Source organism: Rhinichthys klamathensis, unplaced genomic scaffold (genome assembly GCF_029890125.1).
Source record: "Rhinichthys klamathensis goyatoka isolate OS25496 unplaced genomic scaffold, OSU_Roscu_1.1 h1tg000098l_1, whole genome shotgun sequence".
Classification (NCBI taxonomy): Eukaryota; Metazoa; Chordata; class Actinopteri; order Cypriniformes; family Leuciscidae; genus Rhinichthys; species Rhinichthys klamathensis.
In genome coordinates this window covers 4,008,176-4,024,738 of record NW_026606637.1, presented here as the reverse complement: position 1 = coordinate 4,024,738, position 16,563 = coordinate 4,008,176, and the positions used below count along the sequence as shown (strand labels likewise).

The following is a 16,563-nucleotide window of genomic DNA, read 5'->3' as shown; positions in this document are numbered from 1 at the left end:
TTAATTCTTTAATATTGGCTGATAGCTTATATAGTACTGATATTGTGCGTTTATTCCCAATTGAAAGTAAAGTTAATGTAATATAATTCCTTTTTTGCAGGTATTTCAAAAACATCCAAAGAAATACGCACGTATTCCTTCTTTATCCTCTCCTCCCGGACAATCATGAAAGACAAACCGGAAAATCTTCAGATTTGGAGTCGCATGTCACCAAGGCTGTGAGTCTCTGCTGTTGTGTAGAAGTGTATCAACCTTGGACCTCTAAGTCTTTCGCTGAAAGTGCCTTGTATCATTTAAAAGCCAGTGAGCAGATACCAGAGACAGAAAGTACAGGTGAATCTATTGAATATAATCATATTTCTAATTTTAACAAATGGATAATTTTGTGATTTTTAAAAAAAGAGTTTGTGTTTTTTTTATTGCATTTCTAGTTGCCAAGGATAGCTTAGCTTATAGTATTTCTAAGGCGATGGCTGGAATACATCTATTGGCTACAGAATACGCTGTCACACTGCTTCATTTTGAACCGTTTGGCCCTCGGTCCTACATAGAGCTGATGGATCGCTTCTTCTTTCTCTGCCGGCACCTCTTTGAGCAAAGCGGAGTTCAGTACAACCGGTGAGAGGACTGCTAGTACAGCTATTGTATTTAAACACATACACTACCGTTCAAAAGTTTGGGGTCAGTTCGTTTTTCTTCAGCAAGTCTGCGTTAAATTGATCAAATGTGTCAGTAAAGACATTTATAATATTTCAAATAAATGCTGTTCTTTTGAGCATTCTATTTTTAAAATAATCCTGTAAAAAATGTATAATGGTTTCCACCAAAATATTAGCTCAACTCCTTTCAACTGTGATAATGATAAGATAAGAATAATAACAAGATGTATCTTGAGCACCAAAACAGAATTATTTCTGAAGGATCATGTGACACTAAAGACTGGAGTAATGTCTTTTAAAATACATTAAAATGTAATATTTCTCAATATTACTATATTTTTATGAAATAAATGCAGCCTTGACCATAAGAGACTTCTTTTAAACCATTTTAAAACATTTTAACATTATATGCATGTATGAAATGTTTGAAAAAAAATGATTGTGTTTGTTTCTTGTTTTTTTATTCACTTATTAGGTTGGCAAAAGTGCTAGCAGATGTGAAGGTCATGACCGACACAGCTGCAAGGGACACTCAGGACGTTCTGAGCTTTAGGGCCAAATGTGAAGCAAAACAGAAGGTACATATCAGCAGCAATGGTTGAATGGAGAAGTCAAGTGAAGTCACCTTTATTTATATAGCGCTTTTTACAATACAGATTGTATCAAAGCAGCTTCACAGTGATAACATGAAAATAATACAACAAAGTTTGTTTCTAGAAGAAAATTGCATCAACGTCCACCTTAAGTAAGGCAGATCAATAATATTGTTGAATATTAAATGTCCCCAACTAAGCAAGCCAAAAGCCAAGGCAACAGTGGCAAGGAACCAAAACTCCATCAGATGACAGAATGGAGAAAAAAACCTTGGGAGAACCCAGACTCAGTCGGGGGCCAGTTCTCCTCTGGCCAACGAAGGAACAGTGTATGATTCGGGCAGCATTACAAGTCAGATTTGATAGGAACTTTTCGAGTATTTATCCATTTCCATCTGTTTGGAAGTTGAAGTAATCACGCCGGTATGGAGACAAGTTGTTGTTGAGGATCAGAGCTGATGGCGTCGTGTCGATGAGGCCTTCACAGGGCTGAGGAGGCTGGCACTTCAGGATGAGTTGGGATGTGTCCAGGCGCAGGTCCACCATAGAGGGTCCCTCGGGATAAACAGAGAGACTAATATTAGCGTAGACGCCATCCTTCTTATGATGTACATAAGAAGCAGTAGGATGTAGTTGTAAATTATGTTCAAAAAGTGATTTTACTTTGTTCAGGCTCTCGAAGAAAATGGAGCAGTGGTTGGACCTGAAACATTTGTGTCAATAGCTCAGATCAAAAATAATCCCAATGTCCTTTTTTTTCACTATTGTAAACTATGTATTCATGTATCATTGCAGTGTCTAGACCAGCTGCAGAGATCGGTGGATGCGTCACAAAAAATCTTGGAACAAACCCATAACCAAAGTTTGCGGGAAGAAGAGTGGCTTTCCGATCTAGAGAATCAGTCACATCGAGTTCAGCAACAAGTTCAAGATGCCTTTAAACAGGTCTGGTTTGATTATTATGATCACACATTGGACACACTGAAATGGGTTTTTCATTGTTGCTGGTTGTGTGCAGGTGAGTCCACTGTATCGAGCAGCTGTGGATGCACTGCAGTCTTTGAGCCAGTCTGACTTGGATGAGATGCGGCACTACAGGATGCCGCCTGATGGAGTCGTCATGGTCATGGACATTATATGCATGTTATTCAACCGTCCATGTGGCTGGGACAGTAGCAGACAACTTTTGGTGCAATCCAGCTTCTTTCAGGTAAAAATAATCCCTTACTGAACCCTTTGAAGCCATACTTGTTTTGAGATTTGTATCATTTCCCTCTTGTGCTCCAACAGGAACTGGAATTTTTCGATTGCTCTAAATTAACTGATGAGACGATTCAAAAGTTGGGTCATATAACACAGGCACCAGCCTTTCAGCCAAGCTCTGTGCGAGATGTGAGCCGGGCTTGTGAATCTTTGTGTCGCTGGGTGACAGCAGTATACAAGTATGCTTGCGTACAGCGCCACATGGCACCTCAAAAGGCTAAAAAGTGCAATTTAGATGAGCTCATGGCTGAGAGTCTAGCGCGGTTGAGGGTTACGAGGCTGCAGGAGGAGTCAGAGCGGGAAAGACTAGTTGAATTGGTGAGACAACAGGAGCTCAACAGACGAGACATGGAGTTGCTGAAGACCCAGCTTAGTACCGCAGAGGCTCAAGAGAGAGAGTCGTGTGCTGCTCTCAAACTGGTTGAACATCACATTAAATATTGGACATCAGAAGGAAAGGTAGCTAAAGTTGTCGATGGGTATTTCAACAGAATTTTTCAAGCAATGTGCATATTGATCAAATGAAACTAGACAAGACATTATTTGACTCAATATTTTGGTGTATTACAGGAAGCAGAGTTGGCTAAACAATGCATTGCAGGTGACGCCCTGATTTTGGCAGCTGCTGTTACTTACTTGGGTCCGTTCGGGCCTGATGTTCGACAAGAGCTGCTCCAGAAGTGGCACAAACTTTGTCTGACTGGTGAAATTCAAATGAAACGGGAATACCCAAATGCAGCACTTTTCAATGATGCCCCAATCACAACTTGTGAACACTACGTGGCCATTCCCATCAGTAAGACATTTCAAATTGCTTTAAATCGAATACTTGGACTAGATCTGCATCGCATCCATGGAGATTCCTCTGATCTGGTCCGAAGTGTTCTTCACTGGGGGAACAAAGTTGCTTGGGCTCATCGCTGTCCTCTACTAGCAGATCATCAGAAAGATGAGGAACCTCAGACATGGTCTCCTCCTGGTCAGTATGAAAATCTGTCTTTTTTTAATATGTCTTACTACTTAGAAATATCTTTCAGTTATAGTGAAATTTCTTTTTAGGTCGATATACAAGAGGTGAAGAAAAAGGTTATAAGTTGGATAAATATGGACTTATAGTTTCTGCTGATGATCCAGAGTTACTTGATAAATTAAACCACGGAGCAAAAAAAGGTCAGTCATCTGTCATGTCTTCTTCGTTTTGATCTTCAGTTTCATTTTAAAATCTACACTGTGAATAATTTTAATCTCACCTTGCTTTCATCCACTGCAGGTCTAAGAGTATTGGTGACGCATATTGAACGAGCAATATCAAACCTAAAAATCCTTCAGGAGTTTGTTACACCAGCCAGTTCTCCTGGTCAGAGCCACCCAGTTAAAACTGCTTATCCTGACTTTCACCTTGTAATGAGCACTTCCCTTCCAGTTCGAACTCTGATACATGGTGAGTGATTAAGGATGTGTTATATCGTGTTGTTTCAGACAGGATACTCATTGTATGATCCTGTTAGAAGTCTCTAAAGCAGGAATTTTCCAAAAAGTTTCCTACCATGAACCCCCAAATATGATGATTGTAAGACTCTTTTCCTAAAAAATTAAGGCATCTATGTACATTTTCATTTATCTCTGTTTAAAAAAAATTATATTATATTATATTATATTATATTATATTTGGAAACACTTTCTTTTGATGGTCCCTTTTGAACATTCTGTTGACTATATGTCAACTAACTCTCATTAGAGTATTAGTAGTATGCTTAATATCTGCTAACTCTATATTGTGATGCTCCCCCAACAGACATTCTACAGACTATAAGAAACTTTGCAACTGCATGTCAACTTATTGTATCCCTAACCCTACCAGTCTACTAATACTCTACTAACACTCTGATGAGAGTTAGTCAACATGTAGGTGCAAAGTTACTTATAGTCAAGAGAATGTTTTAAGGGTACCATCACAATAAAGTGAAACCTTATATTATATTAATTAAATTATTGAAAAGCAACATATTTAGATGAATTCAGAATTATTTGTGTAGTGTTTTCACAATAAATATAGTCCAAAAATCAGTTCTACAGGGAGTATTGCCTTTCATCCCAGTTGCAATTTGTTTTTACAAAATGTATTTCTTTCTATTAAATAACTAGTATTCTCAATAGAATACATTTATATTAATCTCATTTTAAACGTGTTAATCATGTATTTTAATATCTTAAGTGAAAATGTTAACTTTGACAGCCCTAACAAAACTTCTTTTTTTTCCCATTCACATATTTACATAGACCCCCAGCACCTATTTGGGTTTCCAATGAACTAGTTTGAAAACCCCTGCTGTAAGGTGTTGCCTTTTAATCAACTCTTTTCCACATTTTCTGCTAGAAATTCACCCTTCTATCCTGGAGGAGGTTCAAATGATTGATCTTTCTCCAAGCACATCTGAAGTTCGGGACCTTATTTTGACAGAACTGATGCAGACTGAGTGTTCAGAACTGTGGAAACAACATCACCAAATACAGACAAAAAAGCAGATGCTTCAGTATAAACTTTTTCAAAACAAGGTTGGCTGGTCAAGAAGTTTAGATCTTTTTTGGAAAGCTAAGCTTTATGAAATATTCTTAACAGCACATGTCCTAACTTCAATTTTATTATGATCGCAGATTTCCTTGATGGAGTATGTCATGCATGCATCTGCCCCACTTCTCCAGGACCCTGAGTTCCTTCCACACGTGTATACATGTCAGAGTGTCTCTATTGAACTTGAGACAGAAATCAAGGAGCTATCTCAAGAGACAGATCAGCACAAACCCCTGATGGATGATTTTTATCAAATAGCAGAGCTCACCTTATCCCTTTACAACGCTCTCCAGGACGTGTCCCGACTTTCACCATGTTATCTTTTCACTCTTCACGGATTCCTGCACACGTTACGGTCAGCTTTAGCTCTGGAGAGCCCAGACGTGAGGTTTCACAGAGAGATGGTACCCAGAGCTGTCATATCAGAGATTACCTACAGGATTGTGTCTCATGTCTTTTCTCAGTATAAACCCCGCTTGTTCCAGACCCATTCTGCTTTATACAGATTATTGGTATCTGTTGCCGTTATTGTGCACAATGAGGGCTGCCCTGAAGTAGAACGAGTCACTTTCCTCAGAGGATTAAGCAATTGGAAATCTTCAGAGTGTTTTTTATCACCATCCACACAGTCTATCCCCAAGCTGCCAAGCTGGATTCAAACACACTCTCGAGATGATGTCTATCTATTAGAGACGATTGCACCCTTCAGGGGTCTCGTGTCATCTCTGGTAAATTCGTCCAATCTATGGCGGGAATACGTGCGGTTTCCTTCCTCCACAGTGATTGGACCAGTCCCTTGTCAGTCTCACTCTCATTTGTCCACAATGCAGCGGGCTATTCTCTGGAAGACGCTGTGTCCTCATTGGCTAGCAGCAGTGGAAGAGGACCTTACAGCCTGTGCGCAAGGACATATGCTGCATTCATTTGCTGAAGACCCTCCAATGGGCTCTGTGGAAATGATCTCCAACCTTTTGTCCAACAATGAAGGTCCTGTAGTTGTACATTTACCAGATAAAAATGAAGTGCCAGTAAGCGTCTACCCTCTCCACTTGATTAAACAAGTTGCTCAGTGCCAAGCGGACAACAAAGGGGTAAGTTATTTGAAATAAAAGAGAGATAAAATAAAATAAATATTTGATGAAAAACTTAACTGAAACAAAAAATTTAAATTTTGAAAATGCCTTGGCAGCAAACTGAAGTAAAATAAGTTCAAGTACTAAAATGACAAAATAAAATCAATTTATAATGAATAATATATAAAATAACAAAAACTAATTAAAAATGTAACTTAATTTAAAGACACCCCTAAAAATAACACTGGTTAGTAGAAATGACCATGGATGGTGTAGTGGTTTAGGCTCATGGTTGATAGCCGAAAGGTTGCTGGTTCGCCACCATTGTGTCCTTGAGCAGGGTACTTACTCCAGGGGGATTGTCAATCTAATAAGGTCATGGCACTGTTCTATGAATGTAGTGGAAACAAATTTCACTGGTGTAGTCATGTGGAAATAAATAAGGTCTATTTTTAAAAGTCAGAGCTTTGGCCTAGTGGTTAGTACATGTGCTCTGTGCTGCTCAATCCAACTTGTGACATTTCCCCTCCTCTCCTCATCAGTTCACGACCTTTCTCTCCCCCTATCCGTTTCTACAGTCGATCCAAACAATTCTCATTGCTTAACCGTTCCATTCCGTGCCGTATGGTTTCATTATCCACTGTGGGGCGGAAACAGAGCTTTTTGGAATGTAATACAAATGCGTCGGTTGTTGCCTTGTTAACGCAAGAGTTTACAGACGTTATGAGATGTAAATATACCTTATTCACAGCAGCACCACCTTTGAATGAAAGCGAGGCTGTGAGGGATAGACATCCGTCTCTTCAGTGGGTTGTACTATTATTTAATCTGTTTTTGGATTGTTCTGCTGAAGGAACACTGCAAAGATATCTTTCCAAGAAATTTCAATAGACAAAAAAACTCCAGACAACATGAGCTGTGTAAAATTAAAAGTGATCTAGAAGCTTTATACAGCTTTTTACAGTGGATACCGTTGAAAACACGGTAAGTTTTCTCCCTCACAGCCTCGCTTTCATACCTGTCATGGCGGTGCTCTGAATAAGGTCTATAGCGACCGCGTTATGGAGGAAGAGCAGTTTCTTTTAATTTTATTATTAACTTGTGTCTATTTTGCTTAGTGCACTTAGCCAGTTACAGAGAAACTGGTAGCCAGGCAACAGACAAGTGACCAATCCTGAGTGGCGACATCACTACATTACTACGGTTAGCCAACCGTGCTGAGAATTACGGGCCGGGTTTGTAATCATGCCTTGCCGAACCAAGCTCAAATAGAAAAATAACGGGAATTGTTCCTTGCTGTTCTTAGATCCGTTGACGGTGGAAAAATGGCTCATGAAAAATATATATCTTTAGGTTATCATGGCCACACATATACTATTATTCAAGAAGGGGTGATCATTATTTTATAATGAATATAACTATGCCTTTAAATTATGTCATTATTTTCAACAGGTGAAGCTGAGTGTTATTTCTTTTGGATCTGGTTGTCATCGAGATGCCGTTCTTTTGGCACTGGACAGCGCTGTCCAAAATGGCCACTGGTTAGTCCTGAACAACTGTCATCTGCTGGACTGTTGGGATGTCAGAGTTGTGAACAAGTTAACACAAGTAGTGTCCTGCACTACAAAAGGTGACTCTAATAACCATACAAACTACACCTACGAACTATACAGACTTCATTATCTCATTGTAAACCACCTGGGCATTTGACAGATTTGGAGACAGATGGTGGGCTTCTTCGAATCGGTGGAAGTGCAGAAAAACCTGTGCATCCCCAGTTCAGACTGTGGCTGATAACTAAAGGTGACAGACCTCACTCAGTCCCAGGTAGGCATTACACATCATAATCAGTCAAATGTCTGCACCATGGTGTAATGAAAAGGTCGACATAAAATAAAACCATATTTATTTTCTTAAAGGCACAATATGTAAGATTATTAGATTAAAATATCCAAAAATCACTTAAACAATGTTATATATTTTGTTGACTTGTGTACTTACTTGTGTACAGTATCCCAAACATTTCCAACAGTGTTTAAATCCAGAGAAATAAGGAATTTTAACCAGGACACGGACCGTGTCCGTGCGTCGCCTGTCAATGACATCATATCCGCGTTTCCCTCTATTTCCAGTTTTAAAGCGCAATTTTCTATTTCCAACTGTTTGGATACATTTATCAACAGAAAACTAATCATTGTTATATAGTCTTATTGTGTGAATCAGTTGTTTTCTTGATTTACCACGAGTACCATGTTTTTACCATGCTTTAGAGACAGTTTTGTCAAGTGGCTAACATAGCATAATCAGAGAGATCATGTCTTTCATTAGTATTCTGCCCTGCGACCTCGTTCAAATTTAATACATTAGCTCATCCGTGAACACGCCCGAGTCCGTTGGATTCCTTTCCATCGGCTGTGGAGTTGAAGATGACAGCTTCCATGAATCCACACTTATTAACAGCGTCATCAAGCTACGCCTTTGTTTTTATTATATGATGTCATTACAACAGTCTTGACAGAAGCATTGTTACATATCGATATATCTGCCCTTTCCAATGAACACAAGAACACGCAGGAATATCACACAACTGAATCCAGATATTTTAATCAAATCCGCAAATTAGTTTGAAGAACCAAATTAACCAGAGATCAATTATCACGATTAGAAGATCTGGCATCTGTCAAATCATCTCAGATGTATTAAGCGAGGTACGAAGAACAGATCCCAGGAAAAAAGAAGAAAAAAAAGAAGCATGTGTTCCTTTTCAGAGAAAGTAAATGGGTTGATTGCAGTTCTGGAGTCCACAGCATACAAATGCTCTCTGATGTACATAATCTATTATCTGATACAGCTGCTGTTAGGATTAGAGCCCTGCACGTGGTGTGCGATTCCTCCTGGGACCTGAAGGATGAATTGTGGTCCTCAGTAAAACAGACACTCTTCTTCTCTCCTGAAGACACTGTGCACATTCAGTGTGCCATCCTGCACTCTGTCCTGCTGCAGAGACAAACATTCAAACACCTTGGTCAAGGACAGCTTTACCTTTGGTGAGGATTTGAACTCACATCACTGTACAATACATTATAAATCATTCTAACTCAATCTTTCTTCCATTCATAGGACTCAGGAAGATCTACTTGCTCTGATTGATGCACATCACCGCATAACCAAACACTGTAGTGATCCCACTGGAGCATTAGAGTACATAGCAGGTACTGCTGGCACATGAAATGCTTTAAAATCATTTTCTTGGTTCAATACAAATTATGTTGGTTGATCTGTTCTCTCAACAGGTCACCTGGTTTATGGGAGCCACGTGTCAGACCATGCTGATCTAGCAGCTGTGCAGAGTGTGGTTAGGGCATGTCTAAGTCAGCCGTCTACATTATGGGGACGTGGGCAACACATTCTTTCAGATATCAATAACTTTACAGGAAGATTTGGTATGCAAGCACACACTATGACTTAAATTTCCAAAAACTATATAGCAGTGGTTCTTAGCCAGGGGGACCCACTTGGGGGCCTTAGCAAACTTCCAAGTGGTCCAAAATGAAAAAAAAAAAAAAAAAAAAGGGAAAACAAGCTTTAAAGAGGGCCTATTTATCCTTTCTTACATTTTCAACTTTCTTTAGATTGTGCTTAGACATTTTTCATGCTCACACATTACCAAGTCCGGTAACTTTATTTTAAGGTGCTTGTAATAAGCAGTAATTAACAGTTAATAAGACACTTATAAGACCTTATAAAATGCATATAAGATGCATATAAGCATTAACTAATGATAATAAATAAATTAAATAAAATAATAAATTTCTCAAGTATCAATACATTGCACTTTTAGAACAGCCGAACAAACAGAAATGGTAACACAAACTCCCAGTCACTTAAAAATTGACCTTCCCAAGAGGGAGTAGTTTCCCTGATCTCTTCAGGGCCTGGACCTTTAATTAACCCTTATATGAAGTAGTTAATGCTTATATGCATCTTATAAGTGTCTTATTAACTGTTAATTACTGCTTATTACAAGCACCTTAAAATAAAGTGTTACCCAAAGTCCATTCCAAAGGGAGTTATTCTCTATATCAGTAAGCACTATTTCTGAACTCCTTGAAAGACCGTCCTTAACCGTCCTTAGGAGGTGCAACTTTAGGGGGCCCTGCGGTGGCAAACATGAACATGTAGGCATGCTTCCAAAAGCTAACCCGACCCCCCACACACACACACCCCACCATCACCGAGGTAGGCCTCGGTTCCTCTAACTTGCACTGGGCTTCAGTCTTCAGTTTTCTTTCGGGAACGTACATGTCATAATATCCCTCATTTAAACAATTCCAAAAATTCTAAAAAAAACATGGCATACACAAAAAAAAGAGCCGATGCCTGGTTGAGTTATTGCAATAATGTGTTGAATCTCACGGTTATGATAATGGTCGTGACATTTCTGGGATAAAATAGGGTTATTTTGATATTTCTAGATCTGGAAAAGTCATGTAAATTAAAAAATCTTAAATCTAAAAAAAAAAATTCTAGTAAATTGTTAAGAAATATATATTTTTAAATCCTTATCCTTAAGTCTTGTCTAATAAATCACAGACAGTCATGTAAAAACGTCATGTAAATTAATTGGCTAAAAAATTGGTTAACATTTATTTGTTTATATTTAGCTCTTAAAACATTGCTTATTCTGAAATTTTATTATTCCAATTATACTATATAATTAAACTATTTTATATTAGAATTATATTATTTTAATTATACTTATTTAAGTTACTCATTTTTATCTATGGAACTCTAAAGATTCTGTAAATAAAAAAAAACTTTGTCAATACGACAGATGTACCAGAGGAAACCTATTAGCCTAAAGGGGAAGGGGGTCTTCGAATATTGTTGTGGACACTCGTGGGGCCTTGGAGTCAAACATTTAAATGAGAACCACTGTTATATAGTACTTTTTAAGTTTCCTATAATAATTACTTCACTTATTCATCACACACATTTATCAACTTTTTTCCTTTTTTCCTCCAGAAAATGGGAGCCTATTGAAAGACTTGAGACATCATATTCAATGTATCACTAGCAGTACGGACCCGTTAATTCTGGGCTTTAGTCCAGGTATGGCAGGTGAACTGGTGAAGCTAAAAAGTCATACCCTCAACATTCTACTGCATCAGTCACAGAACATTTATGCTGATGTCAGAGGAGACACCAGTCTTGTTTTAATGCAACCCCAAGTACTTCTAGACTATAGATCGTCTTGGGAAAGATTGCTATCTTTACAAGACAAGCTGAGGAAAATGCACATTGGCATGGGAATGGAATCTGCTTCTCTTGGTCCGTTGCATCGTTTCTTCCTGGCAGAGTGGGAGCGTCTGGATTCGCTGGTGTCTTTCCTCCTTTTGAACAATTTTCAGCCAGTTAAATATAACATGACAAGCTCCACTGCTGCATATCTAACATCATCAGCTCTCTCATGTCTGGAGACTCAAGCAGACCTGCTCAGGTCATACCTTTGGGAGAAGTCATCCAGTGTTGCGCCTCATGTTTATCGACTGGCTGCCTTTTTCAATCCCAGAGGCTTTCTGGTAGCGCTGATCAGAGATGCAGCCCACATCCAAAAGAAGGATATCAGTCTTTACTCTTTGCATTTCAAGGTAAATCTCAGTTTTTCAAACACAGCCTGGAAAAATCAGCCAGATAAATTCCACAAATAGGGTACAGAATAGAATCTGAAACTCTTTAAAAAGAAGTTGCTGTTTTTTTGTCAGTAAACAGAGTTGCTTAACCTAGAGATTGAAATGTTGATTGTTTTAAATATATATATTTTTTTTTTATGAGGTAAGCAATCTTTGCAACTCTGTTACTCTGATTTGTGTGATTTTCAAAATAAAATAGAAAAATGTATCAAATTAAAATATTATGCCAGAATGGACAACATGGTTAAAAAACAGGGTTACAAATTTATCATAAATTAAGCTGTCACTCAATAAGGGCTAGCTATTTGGGAATAAATTGGTTTTTAATTATTGATACTTATATTTACCATGAATTGAATAAAAATATTTGTTTTATAACTTTTCCTCTCAGTTAAATTCAGTAACAGGGTTGTTACTAAAGTAACTGATGACGAATAGAGTCGGCACTTCAATTTGTGTAAAAATGGAACAAAATATTATGGAAAATGGCAAAATACAGACATTGGATTTGTTTAAAACTAGCTACTTATGTTAATTTCACGTTATTTAACATTTTATCAAACATATACTGTACACTCACCGGCCACTTTATTATGTACAGTTTACTAGTACCTAGTTGGACCCCATTTTTTCCTTCAGAACTGCGTTAATTCTTCATGCCATAGATTCAGCAAGATGCTGGAAAAATTCCTTAGAGATTTTGGTCCATATTGACATGATCGCATCACATAGTTACTGCAGATTTGTCGGCTCTACATCCATGATGCAAATCTCCCGTTTCACCACATTCCAAAGGTGCTCTATTGGATTGAGATCTGGTGACTGTGGAAGCCATTTGAGTTTAGTGAATTCATCATGTTCAAGAAACCAGTTGATGACCACCATGATTTGAGCTTTGTGACATGTCACGTTATCCTATTGGAAGTAGCCATCAGAAGATGGTACAGTGTGGTCATAAAGGGCTGGACATGGTCAGCAACAATACTCAGATAGGTTGTGGCATTAAAACAATGTTCAATTGGTACAAAGGGGCCCAAAGTGTGCCAAGAAAATATCCCCCACACCATTACACCATCACCAGGAGCCTGAACCAATGATACAAGGCAGGATGGATCCATGCGTTCATGTTATTTATGCCAAATTCTGACCCTGCCATTGGAGTTGCAGCAGAAATCTAGACTGATCAGGCAACATTTTTCCAATCTTCTACTGTCCAACTTTGCTGAGCCAGTGCTTGTAGCCTCAGTGTCCTGTTCTTAGCTGACAGGTGTGTCTTCTGTTGCTGTAAGTCATCTGCGTCAAAGTATGACATGTTATGCATTCAGAGATGCTCTTCTGCAGACCAAAGTTGTAACAAGTGTTTATTTGAGTTACTGTTGCCTCTCTATCAGCTCAAACCAGTCTGGTCATTCTTCTCTGAACTCTGGCCATTCTCTGTAAACCCTATAGAAGATGGTTGTGCGTGAAAATCCCAGTAGATCAGCAGTTTCTGAAACTCAGACCCACCAACAACCATGACACATTTAAAGTCATTCACTGCTGCCTTCACGTGCAATCAGAATTATCTTAAATATGAATTTCATAGTGAAAATGTGGAAATTAATGCCCTCTCAAGTTGTATTTACCATTGGGAACCTCTGGGATAATTTTGATACCAAAGTTCCCAAGTTGACGGAGGGGACAATGATCCACAACAGCTATTCCCTGGTTTTGTCGTTAAAGTAGTGCATATTTACAATGAATAATCATATGAAGTGTATTGTATGTTTAATACACAGTGAAAATAGCATGTATTTGACCGGAATATATATATGGTTGTCAATGAATGGAACACTAAATATAATTTTGGCTTTAATAAGATTTTCCCAATAAATAGGCAAGAATAAACCTGGTGTCCTCCATGATCCCTGTTCTTTCCGACAACAATCCCAGCTCTTGAACTTGAACCCATAAATTCAGAAGTGGGAAGTAGGAAGTTTCGATTGCACGTGAAGGCAGCATAAACCACCTTTCTTCCCCATTCTGATGCTCAGTTAGAACTTCAGCAGATCGTCTTGACCATGCCTACATAACTAATCTGATGATGCATTGAATTGCTGCCATGTGATTAACTGATTAGATATTTGCGTTTACGAGCAGTTGAACAATTGTACCTAATAAAGTGGCGGGTGATTAGCCTGGTTAAAACCAGACCATTCTCAGTTGTAACTGAGTTATGGTCTGGCAAAGCGTCATAGCCAAATCATTTCCAGAGGCGCGTTACCAACGGACGTCGCGGATAGACCTAAAACCAATCAGAGCGATGAAGGAGATGACGTATGCAGAGCGGCGGAGAAACATCTCAGAGTGTTGTTCTTTGCCCGTTTAAAAAAAAAAAGGAAACGTTAAAATCGCTTAAAACAGACGCGATAGCTGATTCGAACGAGTGATGTTCGACGGCGGCATCCATCTTTGTAATGTAGGCTACAAAATCTGCTTCAAAATCCCAGCGCTGTCGTCATCGTGTAAAGCCCCCCCCCAACGTTTCTGATTGGTGCCGCGATTTCGACGGATTGGAAATGGGCTTGAATGAGCTCTTTGCCAGACTGACTTTCAGAGCAAATCTAAATTTGCCGGAAGTTGTCTGGGTTTTCCCAGGCTAGCGGGTGATTGTAGTTCTTTCAAGACTAAAAAACAAACAAACATGGAACTTTGCCTCTAAGTACACCAAAGTATACTGTATTCATGGAAAGAGCTATATGATTTACCTAGCTTGTTTCTCCTTTTTTCACACAGGTGCTACATGATACGGTATCACCATCTTCTCCACCCCCAAGTGCTATATGTCTGTCTGGACTGGAGCTCCAGGGGGCGCTATGGGATCCAGGTTCTGGAGTTCTTACAGACACTCAGTCCCCTCAACTTTCACCTTTCCCACCCCTCTGGGTCAGTGTTGTAGAGAGCAAACGTGACAGGATCTGTTCTTCTAAAAGCTCACGCTGTAATTCCTCATCCCTGTACTACTGCCCCCTGTATGTAGACAGACAAACTGCAAATGAAGGTCAGGGTCTCTCTGATGACAATATTATCACACATGTTCCACTTGCAACAAGGTTAGATCCAATGCTCTGCACAATGAGACGTGTTAGGTTAACCAGTACTCTCTTACAATAAACCATATAAGGAATGGTTTATGCTCTATGAAAAAAAAGTCAAATTATATATTATAACGTTATAGCAAAATATTTAACTTGCAGATGGGTAAAGAAATTTAATAATCTTTTAGAGAAAAAGTGAAAATGTATAGCAGAAGTATTGTTTATAATATCATATATTTTTGTTGTTGTAGTATTTACTTTTTCTGTAATTTTGTGTATGTGTGAAATTAACCACGAAATAAAGCAAGAAATTAACAATATAGTTGGCTTAAACCAAGGTTGCTCACTTTTGGACATGTAGAGCTTAGTTCAAGTCATCAAATTCAAAACTCTGACACTTGTTCATAACAGCCTTCTACCTCAACACCTTACAGATCTGTGTGTGTGAAGCTCACAAAGCCTGTCAAGAAAGTGTCCATGTCATATTTCACTCCAAAATAAAAAGGAAACATTAATAAGTGTCGGAATGTTGTATGTCTCCTGTATGTCTCAAATCTCATTTATGCTAGTTCACATTCAAACCTGATCAAAGTCTTATAGTTATTGCAGGTCTTGTGTCCAGTTGGGATTTGTGAATGTTATTTAGATGACCATATCGGCCAGTGCAACATAAATATTACAATGTGCACCTTTAAAGCTTTACACTGACATGCCATAATAGTGAGTCTCATTCTCATATAGTAAACAAGTAAGAAAAGGTGTGTTATAGCTAGAGCTGCATGGTTAAAAATTGCATAAAAATGCATATATATAGCTGGCTAATCATGGTCTGCAATCCGGGTCTATATAAGAGGTGTTTATTGTGTTTGAACTGGTTTTGAGGAGATTCCACACTTGATTTTGCCATATGTTTGCTGAAAGGCTGTAACCAGCAAACAAAAATATATGTGATGTTTTGTTATTATTAACCATAACCATTAAAGACTAAAGAGGTCCTATAATGCCCTTTTCACAAGATGTAAAATAAGTAAAAATAAGTGTGTATGCGAAGTTTTAGCTCAAAATACCACAGATATTTTTACAGCATGTTAAAATTGTCACTTTTTGAGGGTGAGCAAAAACGTCTCAGGTTACGAATGTAACCTCTGTTCCCTGAGAACAGGGAACGAGACAATACGTCATCGACGTTATGGGGAACGCCTCAGGCGTGACAGGTGTCTGAAATCACTATCAAATCACGTCAATCACATTGACCGGCGACAGCCCGTGAATCATTAACGTGAATGATTAACGTGCGACCTGGAAGTATATAAGGGCGCCTTGCAAACATGACAAATCACCTTATCGTCTGAAGGGACTGTACGGTAGGCAAGCCCCGAGGCATGGCAGGGAGACGTATTGTCTCGTTTCCCTGTTCTCAGGGAACAGAGGTTACATTCGTAACCTGAGACGTTCCCTTTCGAAGGGAACTCAACAATACGTCATCGACGTTATGGGGAACGAAATACCCACTCCGCCATGCTGAGGGGAGTGCATGCCCAAAGGCAGTGACAACTGTCAGAACCAGCAATTTCAAATGAAACGCTAGAACCACTCACCGTCAGGTCACACTAGGCTGTCAGTGACAGCATTC

At 38.8% G+C, this 16,563-nt stretch overlaps 1 protein-coding gene across 1 annotated transcript in view; it reads left to right on the top strand.

Moving 5' to 3' along the window:
- The window catches only part of LOC130086560 (dynein heavy chain domain-containing protein 1), a 40,673-nt gene extending 25,220 nt beyond the window's left edge, over positions 1 to 15,453 (top strand). Inside the window, exons 28-45 of the mRNA XM_056252621.1 lie at positions 101 to 333; positions 432 to 618; positions 1,135 to 1,237; positions 2,048 to 2,197; positions 2,271 to 2,462; positions 2,543 to 2,974; positions 3,086 to 3,494; positions 3,575 to 3,685; positions 3,786 to 3,956; positions 4,893 to 5,071; positions 5,171 to 6,178; positions 7,613 to 7,790; positions 7,874 to 7,987; positions 9,012 to 9,207; positions 9,281 to 9,372; positions 9,454 to 9,603; positions 11,186 to 11,811; positions 14,629 to 15,453. Coding sequence (XP_056108596.1) covers positions 101 to 333; positions 432 to 618; positions 1,135 to 1,237; positions 2,048 to 2,197; positions 2,271 to 2,462; positions 2,543 to 2,974; positions 3,086 to 3,494; positions 3,575 to 3,685; positions 3,786 to 3,956; positions 4,893 to 5,071; positions 5,171 to 6,178; positions 7,613 to 7,790; positions 7,874 to 7,987; positions 9,012 to 9,207; positions 9,281 to 9,372; positions 9,454 to 9,603; positions 11,186 to 11,811; positions 14,629 to 15,006 — 4,909 coding nt within the window. The 3' untranslated portion in view covers positions 15,007 to 15,453. The remainder of the gene's footprint in view (positions 1 to 100; positions 334 to 431; positions 619 to 1,134; positions 1,238 to 2,047; positions 2,198 to 2,270; positions 2,463 to 2,542; positions 2,975 to 3,085; positions 3,495 to 3,574; positions 3,686 to 3,785; positions 3,957 to 4,892; positions 5,072 to 5,170; positions 6,179 to 7,612; positions 7,791 to 7,873; positions 7,988 to 9,011; positions 9,208 to 9,280; positions 9,373 to 9,453; positions 9,604 to 11,185; positions 11,812 to 14,628) is intronic.
- Positions 15,454 to 16,563: the final 1,110 nt, after the last annotated feature.